General features: G+C 43.6%; 1 protein-coding gene and 1 long non-coding RNA gene across 7 annotated transcripts in view; one reads left to right on the top strand and one right to left on the bottom strand.

Moving 5' to 3' along the window:
• The window catches only part of itpr2 (inositol 1,4,5-trisphosphate receptor, type 2), a 208,493-nt gene extending 204,259 nt beyond the window's left edge, over window positions 1–4,234 (bottom strand). For 5 of the 6 annotated variants that reach the window (XM_034176794.1, XM_034176795.1, XM_034176797.1 and 2 more), the window contains exon 1: window positions 3,883–4,234. In XM_034176794.1, coding sequence (XP_034032685.1) covers window positions 3,883–3,974 — 92 coding nt within the window. In that variant the 5' untranslated portion in view covers window positions 3,975–4,234. The remainder of the gene's footprint in view (window positions 1–3,882) is intronic. The other variant, XM_034176796.1, reaches the window with a different exon arrangement.
• Window positions 4,235–6,234: 2,000 nt separating this feature from the next.
• Window positions 6,235–17,822, top strand: LOC117515131. The gene is made up of 3 exons (XR_004562069.1): window positions 6,235–6,436; window positions 7,145–7,149; window positions 17,812–17,822. It is a non-coding gene; the product is annotated as an uncharacterized LOC117515131 (long non-coding RNA).
• The last annotated feature ends 5,071 nt before the right edge of the window (window positions 17,823–22,893 follow it).

Raw genomic sequence — 22,893 nt, 5'->3', positions numbered from 1 at the left:
CTAACTGACATTTAGTACATACATACTCAATATTTGGATGCTGAGATGGACTATGGTGACATTCATTACAGAAGTCTAAAATGACTTTAAGGGATAGTAGAGAAGCTTGAATCTTCGACTGGACTGGGTTGCTTGACGTGAGGACGTTTCGCTTCAAACCACAGAAGCTTCCTCAGTTAAAATTTTTGCTCTGGTAGTCTGACTTCTGTCTTGACGCTTGACGTGAGGACGTTTCGCTTCAAACCACAGAAGCTTCCTCAGTTAAAATTCTTGCTCTGGTAGTCTGACTTCTGTCTTGACTCTTGTAGAGACAGAAGATTCAAGCTTCTCTACTATGGAAACCACATGGACAACTGAGAGCCTACACAGAGACTTTAAGGGATCTTCTTAGTAATTTGGCCAGAAACAGTTTGAGATAAATTTATAATTTTTTTTTAATTACCATGAGAAAATTGAATTTTGTATACAAATATATTTTAAAGTTTTGCTTATATATTAAATATGCATAACTGAATTTTGTGTGCTGCTGAGACATTTATGAAAATGCCATCAAGAAACAGCCTTCTGTTTTGTATTAGTGGCAGAGTGACAGTTCTGTTTACAAATGCATCAGGTGTCGACTATTTAAATGAAGGGTATTTTATTGTTCCCATTCTTACCCTTTGGTCACATTAGCTACATGAAACAGCGGCAACGTGACCATCTGACACTCATTTTCAGTAAGAGTGGGTGTTTTACAACGACAAGAAACAAATTTTCACTGTGCCGACAGGTAGGCAGGGCCAACATAGAAAAGAAGTCTATTTTATGCAAACGTTGAGTAATGCAACATGGCAACAGCAATCAGAGTGAATGCAGCATGACGCAAGTTGGTTGGTTGCTCAGACAAAATAATCCAAGATGGTCCCAGACAGCTGTATTTTCTGTATAAATCTCATATTTGGTATTCTTCCTCTATTATTTTTTAAAATTAGGGAAAAAAAAAATTATTTTAAATCTAAAAACTCTGTTTTGAAAGCAGATAATACCTCTGAGGTGAGGTACCATACATCCTGAAGAGGAGCATCACTACGGCACCTTTTACTGAAACAAATTAATCAAAATTTGGTTGTGTGAGGAAGTTAAGCATGGAGGAAAAGATCATAGTGACAGCATCTGTTTTCTCCGTCCTTGATAATCTATCATTAAACCATGTGCATGAAAAGGCCAGGTAACCACGGGCTGACCACATTACGGGAGCACCCATCAAGGGACAAATGCCAACTGCTTATCAGTTTCAATTGTAGCTAATCTGACCATAGGGTAAAGCTTTTATCTTTTACTTACCAATGACTACAGTTTGACAATAAAAGTACTTGTAACTAGTAAGTGCACAAAAATGTGTCACTAAACAAAGTAAGATGGAAAACACAAGAGGTCAACAACACTACTCGGTCATGATTACGCAAAAGACCCTGAGAATAAGTTTAAGAACGGGAATTGTCTGCATGTGTGTGGAATTTACAGGTTATCTTCAGCAAACATGGGTATCGTTAGTAGTTTTATTGTGGCTCAGGGAGGTTCCTGCAGGCTTTTGTGGTGGGTTCAGACACAACAGTGCCTGCAATAAAATACTCAGCAGTCCTGCCAAGTGACATGACTTATTGGAGCATTGATAAATGCTTCATAATGCCCACAGCCCCAGTCTGCTGTTCACATGTGTACTGGCAGAGGCCTTATCCAGTTATGAGACTGTTTCAGCAGCAGAAGGTATAATGGCTGTTTCCACTCCTACAGATAGTGACTCAGTCAACACTGTTGAGTAAAGCCAAAGTATGAGCACATTTCAGCAGAAATTTGCTACAAAACCTTACAGTCAGATCAGCCAGGCCACAACACCTCAAGGATCAATGCCACCTGCTGCTGTGCCTCTTCGGTTTGCAAAAGGAATTTAAAAACAGGAAAAAAAGGAAAGAAAGAGAGAGAAAGAGAAAGAGAGAGAGAGAGAACAAAAAAGACAAAGAGGTGATGGGTGGGGCAGACTGGTTCACGTCTAGCCTTTCAGCTGGTTGGCAGGCTCAGAGCACCCGGAACCATTGTGACATTCCACTTTGCACTGAAGCTTTTTGCAGAGCAGAAACTCAGCTGTTAGTTGGGGTTTATTGCAGTACGGTGTGAAAAGCTACAAAGAAAAGCAGCTCTCGCCTGCCTGAATGAGGGCTGCCCCCCCGAGCAGACACACCACTCAATGAAAGTCAGGAAAGGTAATTTTTTTTTTTTTCAGAGCTCGGTCAACTCCCCACACCTTGACCCAGCTTGCACTCAACTCGGGACAACGCAGAGCAGCTTTGTGTAACTCTGGGTGAGCCTGATGTACACTCCAGGTGAACTCATGCTCAGCTCTTGATATCACTGATTAACATTTTCTGTGTTCAACACAGACTTGGCTACAAATTGAAAAAGATGAAAAGCAACCAGCTCTAGACCTTGCCTGACTTGGCCGTACCATTCCAATTAGCACACCTAGCCACCCTCAATCCAATCACAAGCTGTGTCGTGGCCCTGCACGGGAGAACTCTGCACCAAACTGCCAGTTATAAACAGCAGTAATAGCTACAAATGGTCTTAGTAATGGTTAAATATGTTAACTACATCTACAGCATGTTGATTCGGCATGACACCTCCAGATGTACAGGGAGAACAGGTCACAGGCAGTCTTGAACCAGGGACCTTCTGTTCTGAAAACAAGCGTACTAACAACTTGTGTTACAGTCCGTTTGTATTTCAACAACTTGTGCTTATGACATTGTGTTTCACCATTCAAGGTCAAAATTCAAGTGACCAATAAATAAGCTGACATATTAGCTCATATTAGACTTTAACTGTGATTGTTAACCACTTTCACAATATAGACATTCTATTTATTCATTATGTATGTTCCACACCATATGACAAGAAAAACTTCCAGAATTTGACCTGGACCATATTGGAAACCAGATGTGTGCAAAGCTGTTGTAGTGATCTAAATGTATTGTTCAAATTACCACACTTTTTATGCATTTCAGAAAAATTAAACCTTAATTGTACTCTTAAACCATTGAAGAGAAAGTAAGTGCAAGGTTGCTGCTGGGCAACTGAGACATCTACATAGAACCGTTTTGTGAATCCAGAGCTGTGCATAGCCCTCCTGGAAGTGGTGGACTAAACTTTGGAGATTGTCCATCTTCTCATATTGAGCAGAACATACCATAGATATGTGTGTCGCACACCGTGCAAATCAGAAAAAAAGAAGTTTTTGCACTCCTGAAAATGACTACCACTTCTGGAAGTGCATATGTCTCGCCTCTCCAGAAACTGCAACATACTTTAACTTAAAGGTTAAACAGTTGCAATAACTTTTCTGAAATGCATTAAAAAAAAGGAAATTTGAACAATACTTCTGCTTCTGGATTGCTTGCCTTTAACCAATTTTTCTCAAAATCAAATCACTTTGTCCTTGACAGATCATCGATCATCAAAGTCTGATCCAGGTAGGATCAAAGGTGAGTTGTCTTGTTCACAGAGGGACACACGATAGAAAACAGTGCTGCCACATGGCTGAAATGAAAACAGGCTGATCATGAATTGAAGCGAATGGGAAGAAAAATACGCATCATTTATCCCTGGTTTGCTGAGGACCCCTTTAAACTGGACTGGTCCCATGTCAGGTGCCCGCTGTGGGCTGTTCAGCACAAGAAAAGCGAGCAGTGGATTTTATACCTGGCTGCTTTGCATTCATGCTACATCTGCGCAAAGCTGCATTTCGGCGCTGCCAGGCCTTGAGCAGAAGCACAAGTTAAAGTGAGATTAAGAATGACAGAGCTCTGTCCATATGGAGCGCACACTGAACAGAGAGGAACATACCCCAAAGTACTGATGAAGCCATTCACCGAGCCTTCCGCGTAAAGAGACACAATGTCTCCAATGTGAAGAAAACTCGACCTGTGTTCTGACATTTTACACGAGATTCGCTCAAGAGTTGTCCTGTTTGTCCATTTAAATGACGACTGGAGTAATCCACGCGGTTACAGCGTTTTCCGTTTGGCACCAGTCCTCAGGATCGCCTTCATAACTCCAGATCTACATTTCAGCACTGCGACCAAAAAGAAACGAAAGTGCACAAGTCGACGTTAAAAAGGCGCCTTGTTTTTGCACTTATTCAACTTCTTCCTGTATGTGTGTGAAAGCCCAGAGTGCTCCTCTTCACACTCACAGCCACCTCAGTGGGAGGAGACTGCTGCTGTCAGTGGAATGAGCAAGTCAGTGACATGGTTTTGGTTTTACGCACAGCAAAAAACAAACAAAGAAAAAAACAAAAAACAAAGTGACTGCAAAATACCAGCAACAAACAAACAAAAACATACCAGCAAAGTCCAAGGTAGTCGAAATGTGTCATCCATGCATATGTGAATGTATTTATTTGTGTACATGAATTGAATTTTACTAAATAATTTCAACCAGTCAATCAACCAGGAGAAGTTCTCCAGAGTAAATGTAATGTTTACTGCAAGATGCAAACCATTTCCTCAAAGCAGGCAGGCCGAAAATAAAATAAATACATACACTGAAACATAAAAAATTAAAAAGCTTGCACAGTTACAGAACAATATATTCCTAAGCATGTGTCCCCTAAGATTCAGTGAGCAATGACATGAATGAATGAGCCCACCCCTACAGTTTGTTAATATAGCTCAAAAACAACAAATGTTAAGAACGTGAAAACACAAGCTTTAATAAACATATTATGAGAAAAAAAAACAGTCACATCTGGTGAGTGTTGATGCACTACATAAATCTAAAAAGCAAGTTTTTTGCCTTTTTAAATATCCCATACACGTCTGCCACCTGCTGGATTGTAAATCAATGGTGGCTTGATGATGGATTAGAAATAGGTGTGACTGCCAGTGAGCGACAAAAGACACTCAGTTTCCCTGCAAGTTTGAACTTTTCTTGTCTTTCATGAGGTCATAGTTTAGTTTTATTCCTTTCCTGCTTGATTTATTGTTAAAATGTTTGTACTTGAATGTGTGTTATGGTTTTGTTTGGATCAGTGTAACAGTGAAGTCATAAAAAGTATGCCGCCAAGCATGTTTTTGCAATGTAATGAGGTTCAGTCAAGGTGCTTTTATATGAATGAATGATAGTTTACACATTTAATTAGCCACCTGTTGGTCACCTCTCTGAGTCTGGTCTGCTTGAGGTTTCTTCCTCAAAATGCCAGAGGGAGTTATTGTTGACCACTGTTGCCTATGGGGGGGGGGGAATAGTAAGGTGACACCTCACCCTCATGAACCACCTTGGGGGGAACTTATGTTGTGATTTGGTGTTATATAAATAAATGTAATTGAATTGAAATAATTACATTGATTTACATGGTGGCCAAGCAGTTAGTGTGCTTGGTTTCAGTGCAGAAGGTTCCCGGTTCAAACCCCACCCCTGCCACATTTCTTCATGCAATGTGGAGTTGTGTGAGGAAGGGCATCCGGTGTAAAACATGTCAATGCAGATCCATGTTGGATCTGCTGTGGCAACCCTGAGTGAAAACAAGGGAGCAGTTGAAGGGACTTACATCTATTTTCTCTTATTTTTGGATAACCTTGAAAACAATACAAACAAAGGAGCATGTGTCAGGTGAGGTATTAATTGTAAAGCACTTTGAGCGTCTGATGCAGATGGAAAAGCGCTATATAAATTCAGTTTATTTATTTACCATATAGACACTGTCAGTGTTAATGATGTTATGCTGCTGGTTCCATTCTGTTTTAGTATCCACGACCATTCCAATTCTCTATATTCACACCTGGCAGGTCTCTAGGGCTGGTACTCCAGGATAGCCCCCTGCCTTGAGAGACCATCTCACCATCAGACCTGCCATTTTAATGCACCAACATTAAACTTTAGTAGGACCAGTGGGTAGTAACGTCTTGGGATAACCTCAGGATATTGCCTCACTAAGGTCCTGTGTTTTTTAATTGCACCTCATATGACTCCATGCTTTAGCAGGTCCTCACCAAGGAACTGTGTTTTTAATTGCACCTCATACGACCTCATAATGCACCTCATACGACCCCATGCTTTAGCAGGTCCTTACCAAGGACCTGTGGTTTTAATTGCACCTCATACGACCCCATATTTTAATGGGTCCTCACCAAGGACCTGTGGTTTTAATGCACTCATCTCAAGTGCCTCAAACTAAGCAGGGTAAACAACAACAGTAATAATAATCATCATAATAAATCCAACGATATGTGTTCCTTGTGTGTCTTGTCTGGTCCTCTGTTGTGTGTTATTTTGTCTATACTGTCCAGTGTGCAATTGTTATTCACTCCTGTGTTATATTATATTACTATGGTATTGTATTATGTTACGTTTATATTTATATGTGTATGTGCATGTGTGTGTATATGTATGTATGTATGTATGTATGTATATATACATATATATATATATATATATATATATATATATATATATATATATATATATATATATATATATATATATATATGTGTGTGTGTATGTACACTCAACAAAAATATAAACGCAACACTTTTGGTTTTGCTCCCATTTTGTATGAGATGAACTCAAAGATCTAAAACTTTTTCCACATACACAATATCACCATTTCCCTCAAATATTGTTCACAAACCAGTCTAAATCTGTGATAGTGAGCACTTCTCCTTTGCTGAGATAATCCATCCCACCTCACAGGTGTGCCATATCAAGATGCTGATCAGACACCATGATTAGTGCACAGGTGTGCCTTAGACTGCCCACAATAAAAGGCCACTCTGAATGGTGCAGTTTTATCACACAGCACAATGCCACAGATGTCACAAGATTTGAGGGAGCGTGCAATTGGCATGCTGACAGCAGGAATGTCAACCAGAGCTGTTGCTCGTGTATTGAATGTTCATTTCTCTACCATAAGCCGTCTCCAAAGGCGTTTCAGAGAATTTGGCAGTACATCCAACCAGCCTCACAACCGCAGACCACGTGTAACCACACCAGCCCAGGACCTCCACATCCAGCATGTTCATCTCCAAGATCGTCTGAGACCAGCCACTCAGACAGCTGCTGAAACAATCGGTTTGCATAACCAAAGAATTTCTGCACAAACTGTCAGAAACCGTCTCAGGGAAGCTCATCTGCATGCTCGTCGTCCTCATCGGGGTCTCGACCTGGCTCCAGTTCATCGTCGTAACCGACTTGAGTGGGCAAATGCTCACATTTGCTGGCGTTTGGCACGTTGGAGAGGTGTTCTCTTCATGGATGATGTGAAGGAGATGTGTTGCACACTGCATTAGGCAAATGGTGGTCACACCAGATACTGACTGGTATCCCCCCCAATAAAACAAAACTGCACCTTTCAGAGTGGCCTTTTATTGTGGACAGTCTAAGGCACACCTGTGCACCAATCATGGTGTCTAATCAGCATCTTGATATGGCACACCTGTGAGGTGGGATGGATTATCTCAGCAAAGGAGAAGTGCTCACTATCACAGATTTCGACTGGTTTGTGAACAATATTTGAGGGAAATGGTGATATTGTGTATGTGGAAAAAGTTTTAGATCTTTGAGTTCATCTCATACAAAATGGGAGCAAAACCAAAAGTGTTGCATTTATATTTTTGTTGAGTATATATGTATATACTCGTATATGTGTGTGTGTGTGTGTGTGTGTGTGTGTGTGTGTGTGTGTGTGTGTGTGTGTGTGTGTGTGTGTGTGTGTGTGTGTGTGTGTGTGAGTGTGTGTGTATATATGGATATGTATGTGTGTGTGTATGTGTGTATATATGGATATGTATGTATATATATATATATATATATATATATATATATATATATATATATATATATATATATATATATATATATATATATATAGTATGTGTATATATGTGTATGTGTGTGAGTGTGTGTGTATATATGTATGTGTGTGTGTATGTGTGTATATATGGATATGTATGTATGTGTATGTATGTGTGTGTTCATGGGTGATTCTTTAACTACGGGCACTATTGGCCTTGTAAATGTAATTTCCACCACACCATTGCCTTACAATATAAAGCACCTTGGGGCAACTGTTTGTTGTGATTTGGTGCTATATACATGTGCTCTGATGTCACTGTTTATCTCCATAGAAACTACCCAAACAATCTTTCATACAAACTGTTTAAAGGGACATTACAGTGTTGTGGTGGAAATTACAGCAATAGTGTGGGACAATTACATTTTGTTTAAAAAAAATCACAACAGTTGTATGACATTGAATACCCCAATTATGTTTTGATTATTTTACTGATATTTTATTCAGAGATATTTTAAAACATTAGAAAAAACGTTTCTTTACCATTCATTTTTATCATTGAAGATCAAAAGTCTGGGTGTGGGACAAGCACAAAACAGCAATATTTGCATATAATGATGCTGAAAAAAGGAGAAAAAGTCATCATAGACTACTAGAACAAATTTCTTAACACACTTTCATTGTAAAGATAACTATAAAAGTGTGAAATTTCCCCTTTTTTCTGTTTTTCATACAATATGATCACAGGACATAATAAGTGCCCGTAGTCTAAGAATCACCCTCATATGTATGTGTGTGTGGGTGTATGTTCACATACAAATATAATTGTATCATTTATATGCTTTATATATTATATATGAAATATTAAGCTCAAAATGACGGCAACCATGTAATTTAAGTAATTTAATTTAATTGAGGATGGATTTGGGGCTGGGAGTCAATAAGCTTGTCTTCATCCCACTCCTTTCCAAGTTGATTCTGTTTGTGTTATGTTAATTCATTTATGCCTTTTTTTGTCTTTATTAATTTTCTTTTTTCTTTTCATAATTTTATGAACAGTGTCAAGTGTGTACATAAAACTGTACTATTTGTTTATATATTGTTTATATTATTGTTTATATATTATGTTGACTTAGAATAAACAAACAAACAATTTAACACTGGTGATTTTGCTGTGTAGGTCGCCTCAGTAACACCTCAGACAAATTTCACGTGGGGATGTTTCAGTGGTAATTGCGGCCATCAGGGGCCCTGTTTCTGAAACTTTGTGTGTGTGATATGTTGACAAAGACTTTGTATATCAAGGTAAACCTTTTTATACAAGGTGACCTCAAAAATACCCCAAACAATTTCATCATTCTTCCTGCTTCACTTTCTCCACATGATCCAACCTTCTCTCATCATTTTCTTTATTCAGCAGCTCCTCAAAGTACATCCCCTGGCAAAAATTATGGAATCACCAGCCTCGGAGGTATGTTCATTCAGTTGTTTAATTTTGTAGAAAAAAAGCAGATGACAGACATGACATAAAACTAAAGTCATTTCAAATGGCAACTTTCTGGCTTTAAAAAACACTATAAGAAATCAGGAAAAATAACTGTGGCAGTCAGTAATGGTTATTTTTTTAGACCAAGCAGAGGGAAAAAAATATGGACTCACTCAATTCTGAGGAATAAATTATGGAATCACCCTGTAAATTTTCATTCCCAAAACTAACACCTGCATCAAATCAGATCTGCTCATTAGTCTGCATCTAAAAAGGAGTGATCACACCTTGGAGAGCTGTTGCACCAAGTGGACTGACATGAATCATGGCTCCAACATGAGAGATGTCAGTTGAAACAAAGGAGAGGATTATCAGACTCTTAAAAGAGGGTAAATCATCACGCAATGTTGCAAAAGATGTTGGTTGTTCACAGTCAGCTGTGTCTAAACTCTGGACCAAATACAAACAACATGGGAAGGTTGTTAAAGGCAAACATACTGGTAGACCAAGGAAGACATTAAAGCATCAAGACAGAAAACTTAAAGCAATATGTCTCAAAAATCGAAAATGCACAACAAAACAAATGAGGAAGGAATGGGAGGAAACTGGAGTCAACGTCTGTGACCGAACTGTAAGAAACCGCCTAAAGGCAATGGGATTTACATACAGAAAAGCTAAACGAAAGCCATCACTAACAACTAAACAGAAAAAACAAGGTTACAATGGGCTAAGGAAAAGCAATCGTGGACTGTGGATGACTGGATGAAAGTCATATTCAGTGATGAATCTCGAATCTGCATTGGGCAAGGTGATGATGCTGGAACATTTGTTTGGTGCCGTTCCAATGAGATTTATAAAGATGACTGCCTGAAGAGAACATGTAAATTTCCACAGTCATTGATGATATGGGGCTGCATGTCAGGTAAAGACACTGGGGAGATGGCTGTCATTACATCATCAATAAATGCACAAGTTTACGTTGATATTTTGGACAATTGAAAGGATGTTTGGGGATGATGAAATCATTTTTCAAGATGATAATGCATCTTGCCATAGAGCAAAAACTGCAAAACATTCCTTGCAAAAAGACACATAGGGTCAATGTCAACGAGCAGATCTGATTTGATGCAGGTGTTAGTTTGGGGGATGAAAATTTACATGGTGATTCCATAATTTTTTCCTCAGAACTGAGTGATTCCATATTTTTTTCCTCTGCTTGGTCTAAAAAAGTAACCGTTACTGACTGCCACAATCTTTTTTTCTTGATTTCTTATAGTGTTTCTTAAAGCCAGAAAGTTGCCATTTGAAATTACTTTAGTTTTGTGTCATGTCTGTGATCTGCTTTTTTTTCTACAAAATTAAACAACTGAATGAACATCCTCCGAGGCCGGTGATTCCATAATTTTTGCCAGGGGTTGTACTCGTTCCACCTTTTCAACACTCTTGCCTCACTTTTTTAGTGCATTTCACAGGCATTCTTTACCACCTAAACCTGTTTCTCCTATCCTAGTGTTCAACTTCATGTACTGCTTGCTGTATGTCTTTTGTTTAGCTTTTGCCACCTCTTCACCTTATGCAACATTTTGTAATCCTCTGTACTTTCTGCATTTCTCCAACAATCTGCATTCATTTGCGTCAATGTGTTGTCTTACTTCCTCTGTCCAGATGTCACACTCACTACCTTCCTAACTGTCTTCCTCACTATTTCTGTAGGAGTTCTATCTCACCTCCTCTGAGAATGTCACACTATAGTCTTCCTCCTTCAGCTTCCACCATCTGATCTTTGGTTCAGCCCTCACTGTGTACTCTGAGGTTTCTATATCAGGGAGTTTATTCTTATTTGGACAGTTTCTGCTGGACTAATTCACCTACAGACGGAGAGGATGAAGGTAGTAATAAAACGGAGAATCTGCTGTAGCACCACTCAGTCACCAGAGGCCGCTGGTGCTCAGGTGTCACATCATTCTTCATTACCTGACCTATATCGTCCTCTAGTGTTCACTTGATGAATCTGCGCTTGTCGACTGACCGTGACTGATTGATTTGATATTTAAAACATATTAAGTCTTGTCACCCTGCCTCACGCCCCCCCAACCCTTAATTGGAGTAAGTAGGTATGTAAAATGGATGGATGGAAATCCATACAATATCATATAGAATAGAATAGAATAGGCTTTATTGTCAATGGGGTGGGGTGGGGGTGGGGTGTTACAACGAAATTGGGGGTGTATATATATATATGTGTGTGTGTGTGTGTGTGTGTGTGTGTGTGTGTGTGTGTGTGTGTGTGTGTGTGTGTGTGTGTGTGTGTGTGTGTGTGTGTGTGTGTGTGTGTATGTATGTGTGTGTGTGTGTGGCTTCGATCACGCAGCAACCAGAGAGAGCTGACATTTGCTATTTGGTATGCTGTATTTTGGGTCAAGAATGAATGCTGCGAAAACGTAAAGTTGATAGGACTAATATTTTTGGTGAAATCTGCAGTTTTTGCTAACCAGTAAACAATGGACATTGTGCTGCAATGCACCATGGTAGTTTGGGGTTTTAAATGTTAATGTGGTTCATGTTAGTTTGACAGTGTTGTTAGTGTTATTGATTTATTGTGTTTTTGTAGTTCAGTTGCTTTAGTCGGTTTAGTTAAGTGTCATGTTGTTGTTACCATGAGGGAAAAGAGTATTACTTTTGATGTCATCCACCACCGTCTCTGTTTGTGCGTCTGTAAGAATTAAAAGCACCTGCTTGCAGCAGAATGCAGAAGAAAAAAAAAAAAAAGCTCTGAGTGTGTGTGATTGGGGAAAGCAGACATTTCCATTTGGTATGCTTATGTATTTTGATCAAGGATGAACAGTGTCAAAACGGAATGTTGACAGGACTAATATTTTTGGAGAAACTACGGATATTAGCTAACGTTGCTAATTACATTGTGGACTAACACGCCTTTACAGCAGGGGGGCGGTAAATCATCTTTATATTAAAAGTGTGAGTGCGTGCATGCATGATTTTATTTAGTAAATTCAATGTAAGTACATAATATAATTGTAAACACGTTAAAAATACATGGATGACACAAGAAAGTGAAAACATTTCCATTGTGATCCATTTAGAAATCAAACGACAAACTAGAAGTAATAATAAAATATCATAATACTGATAATAATATTCAATTCAATTTATTTAAATTCATTCAATTTATACAGCACCAACTCACAACAACATTGTCTCAAGGCACCTCATATAAAAACAATTTAAAAACAGATTTAAAAAAACTGAAAGATTAAAAAGCACAACTTAAAAGACACAATTAAATAAAATAAATAAAAGGCATATAGCAAAATAAAAATTGTAAAAACATAAAGTGCTCATCATAAGCATGGGAAAACAAATGTGTTTTGAGCCTGGACTTAAAAATGTCCACAGAATCAGACTGCCTCAGTGACACAGGGAGACTATTCCACAGAGCAGGGGCCCGGTAACAGAAGGCTCCTTGACCCACTAACTTTTTCTTCACCCTAGGAACACAGAGTAGTCCGGCATCCTGCAAATGCAGAGCCCGTGCCAATATGTAGGGTTTCACCAAGTTGGCCAGCAAGGCGCCATTCCGTGACCAATTTTGTAGGTTAGCAGTAAAACATTAAACTCTGCTCTCACAGAGACAGGAAGCCAATGAAGAGATACCAGAATGGGGATAATATGGTCAAACTTTCTGCTTCGTGTCAAAAGTCAGCATTCTGAACCAGCTGGAGACCCCTAATGCTGGACTGCAGTAACCCTGAAAATAGGACATTACAATAATCCAATCTAGAAGAAACAAAAGCATGAATCAGGGTCTCAGCATCAGCCATAGATAAGATGGGGCAAATCTTCACTATATTTCACAGATGGAAGAAAGCAGTCCTTGTAATGTCTCTAATGTAAGAAACGTAGGAAATTACCCCAAGGTTCCTCACTTTGTCCGTATGATGTATAACACACAAACCTAAGATAAGCGCTAGCTGGTAAAATTGATGCCGATGCCTTGCTGGACCAAGAACCATCATTTCAGTCTTATCAGAGTTTAAAAGTAGGAAGTTACTAGACATCCAACTTCTCACTGATGCAAGGCAACCTTCCTAGGACTTTAAGTGAATGAGATTACCAGCACTTATCAGCATGTACAATTGAGTATCATTAGCATAGCAATGAAAGGCAATCCCAAAACGCCGCAGTATATTCCCAACGGGTGCTACATAAAAGGAGAAAAGCAGGGGACCTAAGACTGATCCCTGTGGAACCCAAACTTCATGTTACTAAGATTAGAGGTAGTGTTATTATATGAAACACAGTGAAAACGACTGGACAGGTATGATGTCAACCATGCAAGGGCACTTCCAGTAATCCCAAAATGACTCTCCAGCCTATCAAGTAAAATATGATGATCCACGGTATCAAAGGCAGCACTAAGATCTAGCAACACCAAAACTGTAGTAGTGTCTGAGTCCATTGCTTGCAGAAGGTCATTCACTGCTTTAGTGAGTGCTGTCTCTGTGGAGTGATATTTTCTAAAAGTGGACTGTAATGGCTCAAAAAGATTGTTCTCAGTAAGGTGGTCCATGAGCTGCCATGAAACCACTTTTCCAGAATTTTAGAACAAAATGATAGATACAATCCTACACAATTCTCTCAAATATGAAAGGAATCTGATGTTTTGTGACAGAGTTATGAATTTTTAAATTTTGTTCCATGTTAAAGATAGGGATCTTTTCAATTTTCCAAGATTTTTCCCTTTGACCTATGACCTTGAAATTGAATCAGTTCTTGCTTATCAGGATATGAATCATCAGTCAAAATTTCATAAAGATATATGAACAATCGTGGGGTCCAGGCTGTTCACAAACAAACAAACAAACAGACAGACAAACAAACATAACCTTTTCCAACTTTGTTGGTGGAGAGGTGATTCATGTCCCTCGCGGATGCCTCATAGAACCAATAAGGGCTGCCAAATGTTACTGTCTTCACACAGCCATTAGGAGGTAGTAAATCGTAATGTAGGGGAGGTGATGGTCTAGTGGATAAGTGTTGGGCTTCAGACCAGAGGATCCTCAGTTCAAACTCCAGCCTGGCCGTAAAAATCACGAAGGGCCCTTGGGCAAGGTCCTTAATACCCAAGTTGCTCCCGGTGTGTAGTGAGCGCCTTGCATGGCAGTACCCTGACATCAGTGTGTGGCAAATGTGAGGGATAAATGTAAAGCACTTTGAGCATCTGATGCAGATGAAACAGCGCTATATAAATGCAGTCCATTTACCAATGTAAAAATTTAGGGCATAATAGAACTCCGGTAAAGTTAGAAAGATTTTCACAGATTTGAAGTTCACGGCTCAATAAATCGTAGGGGAAACGTTGTAGAAAGCAAATAACACTAGTTTCTAACCTCAGCAAGGTAGACAACGAGCTACAACCTTATTTTTATCCATATGAGCCGTCCTCTGAGCTGGAAAAATAACATTGATCTGAACGAGCTGGCGGCAGAGAAACGGATGCGTAGGGACCATCTACAAAGTGCAAACACAAAAAATAAGGCACCAGAAAAAATAAGTTCATTGGAAAAAGGTGTGGTATCACCAAATTCACACTTAAGTGGTGTCCTGCTGATTATACAACAGCACTCAGTTTGGAAAAAGATCATTTTAAAAAATTCTTAATTTTTTTTTTTATTGTTTAAATTTTCAATAGCATCATGTGCTATAAGGTGTGATGCCATAAAATTCACTGCACACAACAATGGGGTCCTGCTGGTTATACTACAGCACTCAGTTTGGAAAAAGGTAATTTAAAAAAAACTTGCAGAATTTTTTTATGGTTTAAATTTTCAGTAGCATTGATGTGATAAGGTGTAGTGACATAAAATTTGCTGCACACATGTGGGGTTGTACTGGTTATACTATGCCACTGTTGCTCTGGGGGTTGGTAAGGTTAGACCTTACTCGTGTGAAGCGCCTTGAGGCAACTCTGTTGTGATTTGGCGCTATATAAATGAAAATAAAATAAAAAAATGTGAAAATTTTTGGAGAATTTTTTTATTGATGGAATTTTCAATAGCATCAATGTTATAAGGTGTGTTGTCACCAAATTCACTGCACAACACACATCAGTTTGTGTGCAGTAAATTTTGTGTCACTACACCTTATGGCATTGAAGCTATTGAAAATTTAAATAATGAAAAATTCTCCAAAAATTTTTTTTCCAAGCTGAGTGCTTCAGTATAACCAACAGGACCCCGCTGTTGTGTGCAGTAAATTTTGTGTCACTACACCTTATGACAATGATGCTATTGAAAATCCAAACAATAAAAGATTTCTCCCAAATTTTTCAAAATGACTTTTTCCAAACTGATTACTGTAGTATAACCAGCAGGACCCCATTGTTGTGTGCAGTAAATTTTGTGTCACTACACCTTATGACATTGATGCTATTGAAAATTCCAATAATAAAAAAAAATCTCCAAAATGTTTTAAAATTACTTTTTTCCAAACTGAGTGCTGTAGTATAATCAACAGGACATCACTGATGTGTGCAGTGGATTTGGTGACACCACACCTTATAACATTGACGCTATTGAAAATTAAAGCAAGAAAAAACTTCTTCAATTTTTTTTAAATTACCTTTTTCCAAACTGAGTGCTGCTGTATAACAACACCACTGATATGTGGAGTGAATTTGATGCCATCACACCTTATAACACTGATCCTATTGAAAATTTAAACAATGAAAAATTCTCCAAAATGTTTTAAAATTACTTTTTACCAAACTGAGTGCTGTAGTATAATCAGCAAGAACCCACTGTTGTTAGCAGTACATTTTGTGTCACTACACCTAATAACATTGATGCTATTGAAAATTCCAACAATAAAAAATTTCTCCTAAATTTTTCAAAATGACTTTTTCCAAACTGAGTACCAGCAGGACTCCACTGTTGTGTGCAGTAAATTTTGTGTCACTACACCTTATGACATTGATGCTACTGAAAATTTAAACAATGGAAAATTTATAATGACCTTTTTCCAAACTCAGTGCTGTAGTATAACCAACAGAACACCACTGATGTGTGGAGTGAATTGGATGGCATCACACCTTATAACACTGATGCTTTTGAAAATTTAAACAATAAAAAAATTGTCCAATTTTTTTTTTAAATGACCTTTTCCAAACTGAGCGCTCATACTCTCACGCGCGCCAGGAGCTTAGCTTATGGCAAGCTAAACGTGGATGCTCTCGTGTTGGCCAAACAACGATACAGTTTTTGTATATTCTGTCTTAGTACGTGCTCGCAGCCAACATGCTTGATGAATTCCTGCGCAAAAAGTAGGTCCCAGACCTGTGTGACAGTGTGTTTTCATGGGTAACAAAAAATCAGGAGTATATTTGGCACATGAACTTGTGTATCTCGTGTGTTTTTACACCCAAATGATGGAAGTCAATACTCTCATCCAGTAGCACTGCAAACAATCGGACACTGAGTCAGGTGAAAGTAGTCCGGCGAGCCCAATCTGTGGATGAGCTATCCCACAATGCCAAAATAGCAGAGATGTCGCTCCAACGAGAGCAGCACGCTGAGCAGGGTGCTGAGTGCTGTTGTATAATCAGCAGGATACCACTGAAGTGTGCAGTGAATTTGGTGATACCACACCTTTTTTCCAGTGAATTTATTGAATATTTTTCTGGTGCCTTTTTTTCGTGTTTGTACTTTGTAGACGGTCCCTACGCTTCCGTTTCTCAAACCACCTGCTGTTCAGATCAGTGTTACTTTCCAGCTCAGAGGATGGCTAATATGGATTGTTATGTGGGCCGCTGAAGAGGAGGTACTGCTGGCCCACCACCACCAGAGGGCGCCCTGCTTGGAGTGGGGGGCTCCAAGCACGAGAGGGCGCCAGACCCAGAAGAAGTGACAGCTGTCATTCATCCCCTGCACCAGCTGTCACTTGTTCATCGTCATCATCACCATCATAAAAGCCGGACTGCAACTCCACCTCCTCGCTGAGAAATCGACTACTATTGAAAGGGTAATTTCTCTGCTGACTGACACTTTGTGTGTATAACCTGAACTTCTGTTTGCAGCCGTTTTCCTGGAGTGTTGCCTTGTCTGAGGAATTGGCGTTTGGTGTGACAGCGACGGCTTCGCCTCACACCCCAACCCAGATAAGTGGTTAAACCAGGAGCTGCACGAGTGTGTGATTGGAGGTGGAGGTGCTCCCTCCTAACTGTGTATGGACTGTGGATTACTGAGTGTGCGGACTCACACTCACACATCTTATCTCTGCTTTCTGCCAGCAGTACCAGGGTCGACAGCCGAAGACAGAGGCCACCTGGGGACTCAGGACTTGGCGGCTCCGGTGTTCTTCAGACCGTTGGTGGTGGAAGCCGTGTGGGACGCGGCTTCTCTCTCGTCGGGGGTCTTCTATCTTCGAGCCTGCCCACACATCACCTGGTGTTAATTGACTGTGCAAATTTCTGTAAATTTAGTTGTATATTATCACAACATTAAATTGTTACTTTTTGGCTTACTCATTGTCCGTTCATTTGCGCCCCCTGTTGTGGGTCCGTGCTATGACACCTTCCCAACAGGATTTCTCGGCCATCGTCATGGATTCCGAGGGGCGTCAACCCGAGCTTGAACGGCCAATGGAAGACCCAGGAGCGCAGGCGTCAGCGGGAGGCGTGTTGAGTGAGCTGCAGCAGATCTTAACTGCCTTCACGGCTCGGTTAGATTTAGTGACCGAGCAGAATGTCCTCCTTAATCGGAGGGTGGAGGCTCTCACCGCCAGGGTGGAAGCGCGCGATCAGGGCGCTGCTGCAGCCACTCCTCTGGCTGGTCCTGGGCCTGTATCAGACGTTCCACTGGTCATTCAACGAACCCCCCCACCGTCCCCTGAAGCATACATAAGCCCTCCGGAACCATACGGGGGCTGTGTTGAGACGTGCGCAGACTTCCTCATGCAGTGTTCGCTCGTCTTTTCACAGCGCCCTGTCATGTACGCGTCAGACGCCAGCCGGGTGGCTTATGTTATTAATCTGCTTCGAGGAGAGGCACGCGCCTGGGCTACGGCGCTTTGGGAGCAGAATTCACGGCTCCTAACGTCTTATACTGGGTTTGTACGGGAGTTCAAACAAGTGTTTGACCATCCCAACAGAGGCGAGACCGCTTCGAACATGCTGCTGTCTATGAGACAGGGGCGCCGTAGCGCAGCTGAGTATGCAGTCGACTTCCGCATCGCGGCAGCGAGGTCCGGCTGGAATAACGTTGCGCTCCGCACCGCCTTCGTAAATGGACTGTCCCCGGTCCTGAAGGAGCAGCTGCTGGCTAAGGAGGAACCGCGGGATTTTGACGGGCTTGTCGATTTAGTTATACGCTTAGACAACCGTTTAAACGAGCATCGTCGGGAGCAGGCCGGGGGGCGTGACCGGGCACGAGCCGTCCCTCCTCCTTCCGGTTCCGAAAAGGTGACGTCGTCCCCACGCTTCACTGCCAGAGAGCTCCGTGTGGCTACAGCTCCCCCTGCTGAGGAGGCTATGGACACGAGCAGGGCCAAAGTGAAGACAAACATCAGACAAAGGAGGCTGGCCCGCGGGGAGTGTTTTATCTGCGGCTCTTGTGAGCACCGGCAGAAGGACTGCCCCAAACGGTCAAACTACAACGCCCGTCCTTAGAAACTGGGCTAAGGGTGGGCCATAACACGCACGCGGGAAAACCCCGCAAATCTGCATGAATCCCAGTAACGATCCTTTGTGGGGATTTAACCCTTCACGCCCCAGCACTGGTAGACACGGGGTCGGAAGGGAATCTGCTAGATAGCAGATGGGCAAAGGAAGTAGGGCTCCCCCTGGTGGCTCTGCCGGCACCATTGCAGGTGCGAGCACTAGATGGCACCCTGCTTCCATTAATCACACATCAGACACAACCAGTGACCTTGGTTGTGTCTGGGAATCACAGGGAGGAGATCGTGTTCCATGTAACACCATCTACCTCCCGAGTGATTTTGGGGTTTCCATGGATGGTGAAGCACAATCCCCGGATAGATTGGCCGTCCGGGGTTGTGACGCAGTGGAGCGAAACCTGCCACCGGGAGTGTTTAGGATCCTCGGTTCCTCCCGGCACGACGGCTAATGAGGAGGTTAAAGTCCCCCCCAATCTATCGGCGGTGCCAAAGGAGTACCATGATCTTGCTGACATTTTCAGCAAAGATCTGGCGCTCACTCTTCCCCCGCACCGACCGTATGATTGTGCCATCGATTTGGTCCCGGGCGCTGAGTACCCGTCCAGTAGGTTGTACAACCTCTCACGTCCGGAACGCGAATCAGTGGAGACCTACATCCGGGACTCTTTAGCTGCCGGGCTGATCCGGAACTCCACCTCCCCGATGGGTGCTGGTTTCTTTTTTGTGGGTAAAAAGGACGGCGGACTCCGTCCATGCATTGATTACAGAGGGCTGAACGAGATCACGGTTCGCAACCGATACCCGTTACCTCTGTTGGATTCAGTGTTCACGCCCCTGCATGGAGCCCAAATTTTCACGAAATTGGATCTTAGAAACGCGTACCACCTGGTTCGGATCCGGAAGGGAGACGAATGGAAGACGGCATTCAACACCCCGTTAGGTCACTTTGAGTACCTGGTCATGCCGTTCGGCCTCACTAACGCCCCCGCGACGTTCCAAGCTTTGGTAAATGACGTCTTGCGGGACTTCCTGCATCGGTTTGTCTTCGTATATCTGGACGATATACTCATCTTTTCCCCGGACACTGAGACCCATGTCCAGCATGTACGTCAGGTCCTACAGCGGTTGTTGGAGAACCGGCTGTTTGTGAAGGGCGAGAAGTGCGAGTTCCACCGCACTTCTTTGTCCTTCCTGGGGTTCATCATCTCCTCCAACTCCGTCGCCCCTGATCCGGCCAAGGTTGCGGCGGTGAGAGATTGGCCCCAACCAACAAGCCGCAGGAAACTACAGCAGTTCCTCGGCTTTGCAAATTTCTACAGGAGGTTCATTAAAGGTTACAGTCAGGTAGTTAGCCCCCTGACTGCCCTGACATCCACCAAGGTCCCCTTCGCCTGGTCGGATCGGTGCGAAGCCGCGTTCCAGGAGTTGAAACGCCGGTTCTCGACTGCACCAGTACTGGTGCAGCCTGATCCTGATCGCCAGTACATAGTAGAAGTGGACGCCTCTGACTCAGGGATAGGAGCCGTGTTGTCCCAGAGCGTGGAGGCTGATAAGGTTCTCCATCCTTGTGCATATTTTTCCCGCAGGTTGACCCCAGCTGAACGGAACTATGACGTTGGCAATCGGGAGCTCCTCGCGGTGAAGGAGGCTCTTGAAGAGTGGAGACACCTGCTGGAGGGGGCATCGTTGCCCTTCACGGTTTTCACGGACCATCGGAACCTGGAGTACATCCGGACCGCCAAGCGGCTGAACCCCAGGCAAGCCCGCTGGTCTCTGTTCTTCGGGCGCTTTGACTTCCGGATCACGTACCGCCCCGGGACCAAGAACCAAAAATCAGATGCATTGTCCCGGGTGCACGAAGAAGAAGCCAAAGCGGGGCTGTCGAACCCCACCGAGACCATCATCCCCGAGTCCACTGTCGTGGCCTCCCTCACCTGGGACGTGGAGAAGACCCTCCGGGAGGCCCTGGCAAGGAGCCCGGACCCGGGGACCGGCCCCAAGAACAGACTGTACGTCCCACCAGAGGCAAGAGCTGCTGCATTGGACTTCTGTCATGGGTCCAAGCTGTCCTGTCATCCCGGAGTGCGTAGGACCGTGGCAGTAGCCCAGCAGCGCTTCTGGTGGGCGTCCCTGGAAACCGACGTCCAGGACTACGTCCAAGCCTGTACCATCTGCGCCAGGGCAAGGCAGACCATCGGAGGACTTCGGGACTCCTCCAACCTCTGCCGGTGCCTCATCGCCCCTGGTCTCACATCGGCCTGGACTTCATCACGGGCCTCCTGCCGTCCCAGGGCAACACCGTAATCCTCACGATAGTGGACCGGTTCTCCAAGGCGGCCCACTTCGTGGCCCTCCCAAATCTCCCGACGGCCCAGGAGACGGCAGACCTCCTGGTCCACCACGTCATGCGGCTGCATGGGATACCATCGGACATCGTTTCAGATCGTGGTCCCCAGTTCTCTTCGCAGGTGTGGAAGAGTTTCTGTAAGGAGCTGGGGGCCACCGTGAGTCTCTCATCCGGGTACCACCCCCAGACTAACGGACAGGCAGAGCGGGCTAACCAGGAGCTGGAGCAGGCCCTTCGATGCGTCACCTCCGCGCACCCGGCGGCCTGGAGTCACCATCTGGCCTGGATCGAGTATGCCCATAACAGCCAAGTTTCATCTGCTACCGGCCTCTCCCCTTTTGAGGCATGTTTGGGGTACCAGCCCCCATTGTTCCCGCTGGTGGAGGGAGAGGTTGGTGTGCCCTCGGTCCAGGCCCACCTCAGGAGGTGCCGCCGGGTGTGGCGGACCGCCCGCTCTGCCCTGTTAAAGGCCCGGACGAGGGCCAAGGCCCATGCGGACCGCCGGCGTTCCCCGGCCCCCACATACCAGCCCGGGCAGGAGGTGTGGCTCTCGACCAAGGACATCCCTCTGTGTGTCGACTCCCCGAAACTAAAGGAAAGGTTCATTGGTCCGTTTCGTGTGCTCAAGATCATCAACCCGGCCGCAGTGAAGCTCCAACTCCCGGCTTCACTGCGGATTCACCCTGTTTTTCATGTTTCCCGTCTAAAGCCACACCACACCTCGCCCCTCTGTACTCCGGGACCTACGCCGCCTCCAGCCCGGCTCATTGACGGGGAGCCTGCCTGGACAGTCCGCAGGCTCCTGGACGTCCGTCGTAAGGGCCGGGGGTTCCAATATCTGGTGGACTGGGAGGGGTATGAACCTGAAGAACGCTCCTGGGTGAAGAGGAGCTTCATCCTGGACCCGGCCCTCCTGGCCGATTTCTACACAAGACATCCGGACAAGCCTGGTCGGACGCCAGGAGGTGCCCGTTGAGGGGGGGGGGTCCTGTTATGTGGGCCGCTGAAGAGGAGGTACTGCTGGCCCACCACCACCAGAGGGTGCCCTGCTTGGAGTGCGGGCTCCAAGCACGAGAGGGCGCCAGACCCAGAAGAAGTGACAGCTGTCATTCATCCCCTGCACCAGCTGTCACTCGTTCATCGTCATCATCACCATCATAAAAGCCGGACTGCAACTCCACCTCCTCGCCGAGAAATCGACTACTATTGAAAGGGTAATTTCTCTGCTGACTGACACTTTGTGTGTATAACCTGAACTTCTGTTTGCAGCCGTTTTCCTGGAGTGTTGTCTTGTCTGAGGAATTGGCGTTTGGTGTGACAGCGACGGCTTCGCCTCACACCCCAACCCAGATAAGTGGTTAAACCAGGAGCTGCACGAGTGTGTGATTGGAGGTGGAGGTGCTCCCTCCTAACTGTGTATGGACTGTGGATTACTGAGTGTGCGGACTCACACTCACACATCTTATCTCTGCTTTCTGCCAGCAGTACCAGGGTCGACAGCCGAAGACAGAGGCCACCTGGGGACTCGGGACTTGGCGGCTC

Source organism: Thalassophryne amazonica, chromosome 8, assembly GCF_902500255.1.
Source record: "Thalassophryne amazonica chromosome 8, fThaAma1.1, whole genome shotgun sequence".
In the NCBI taxonomy this organism is placed as follows: Eukaryota; Metazoa; Chordata; class Actinopteri; order Batrachoidiformes; family Batrachoididae; genus Thalassophryne; species Thalassophryne amazonica.
This window is presented reverse-complemented; position numbering and strand designations above follow the sequence as displayed.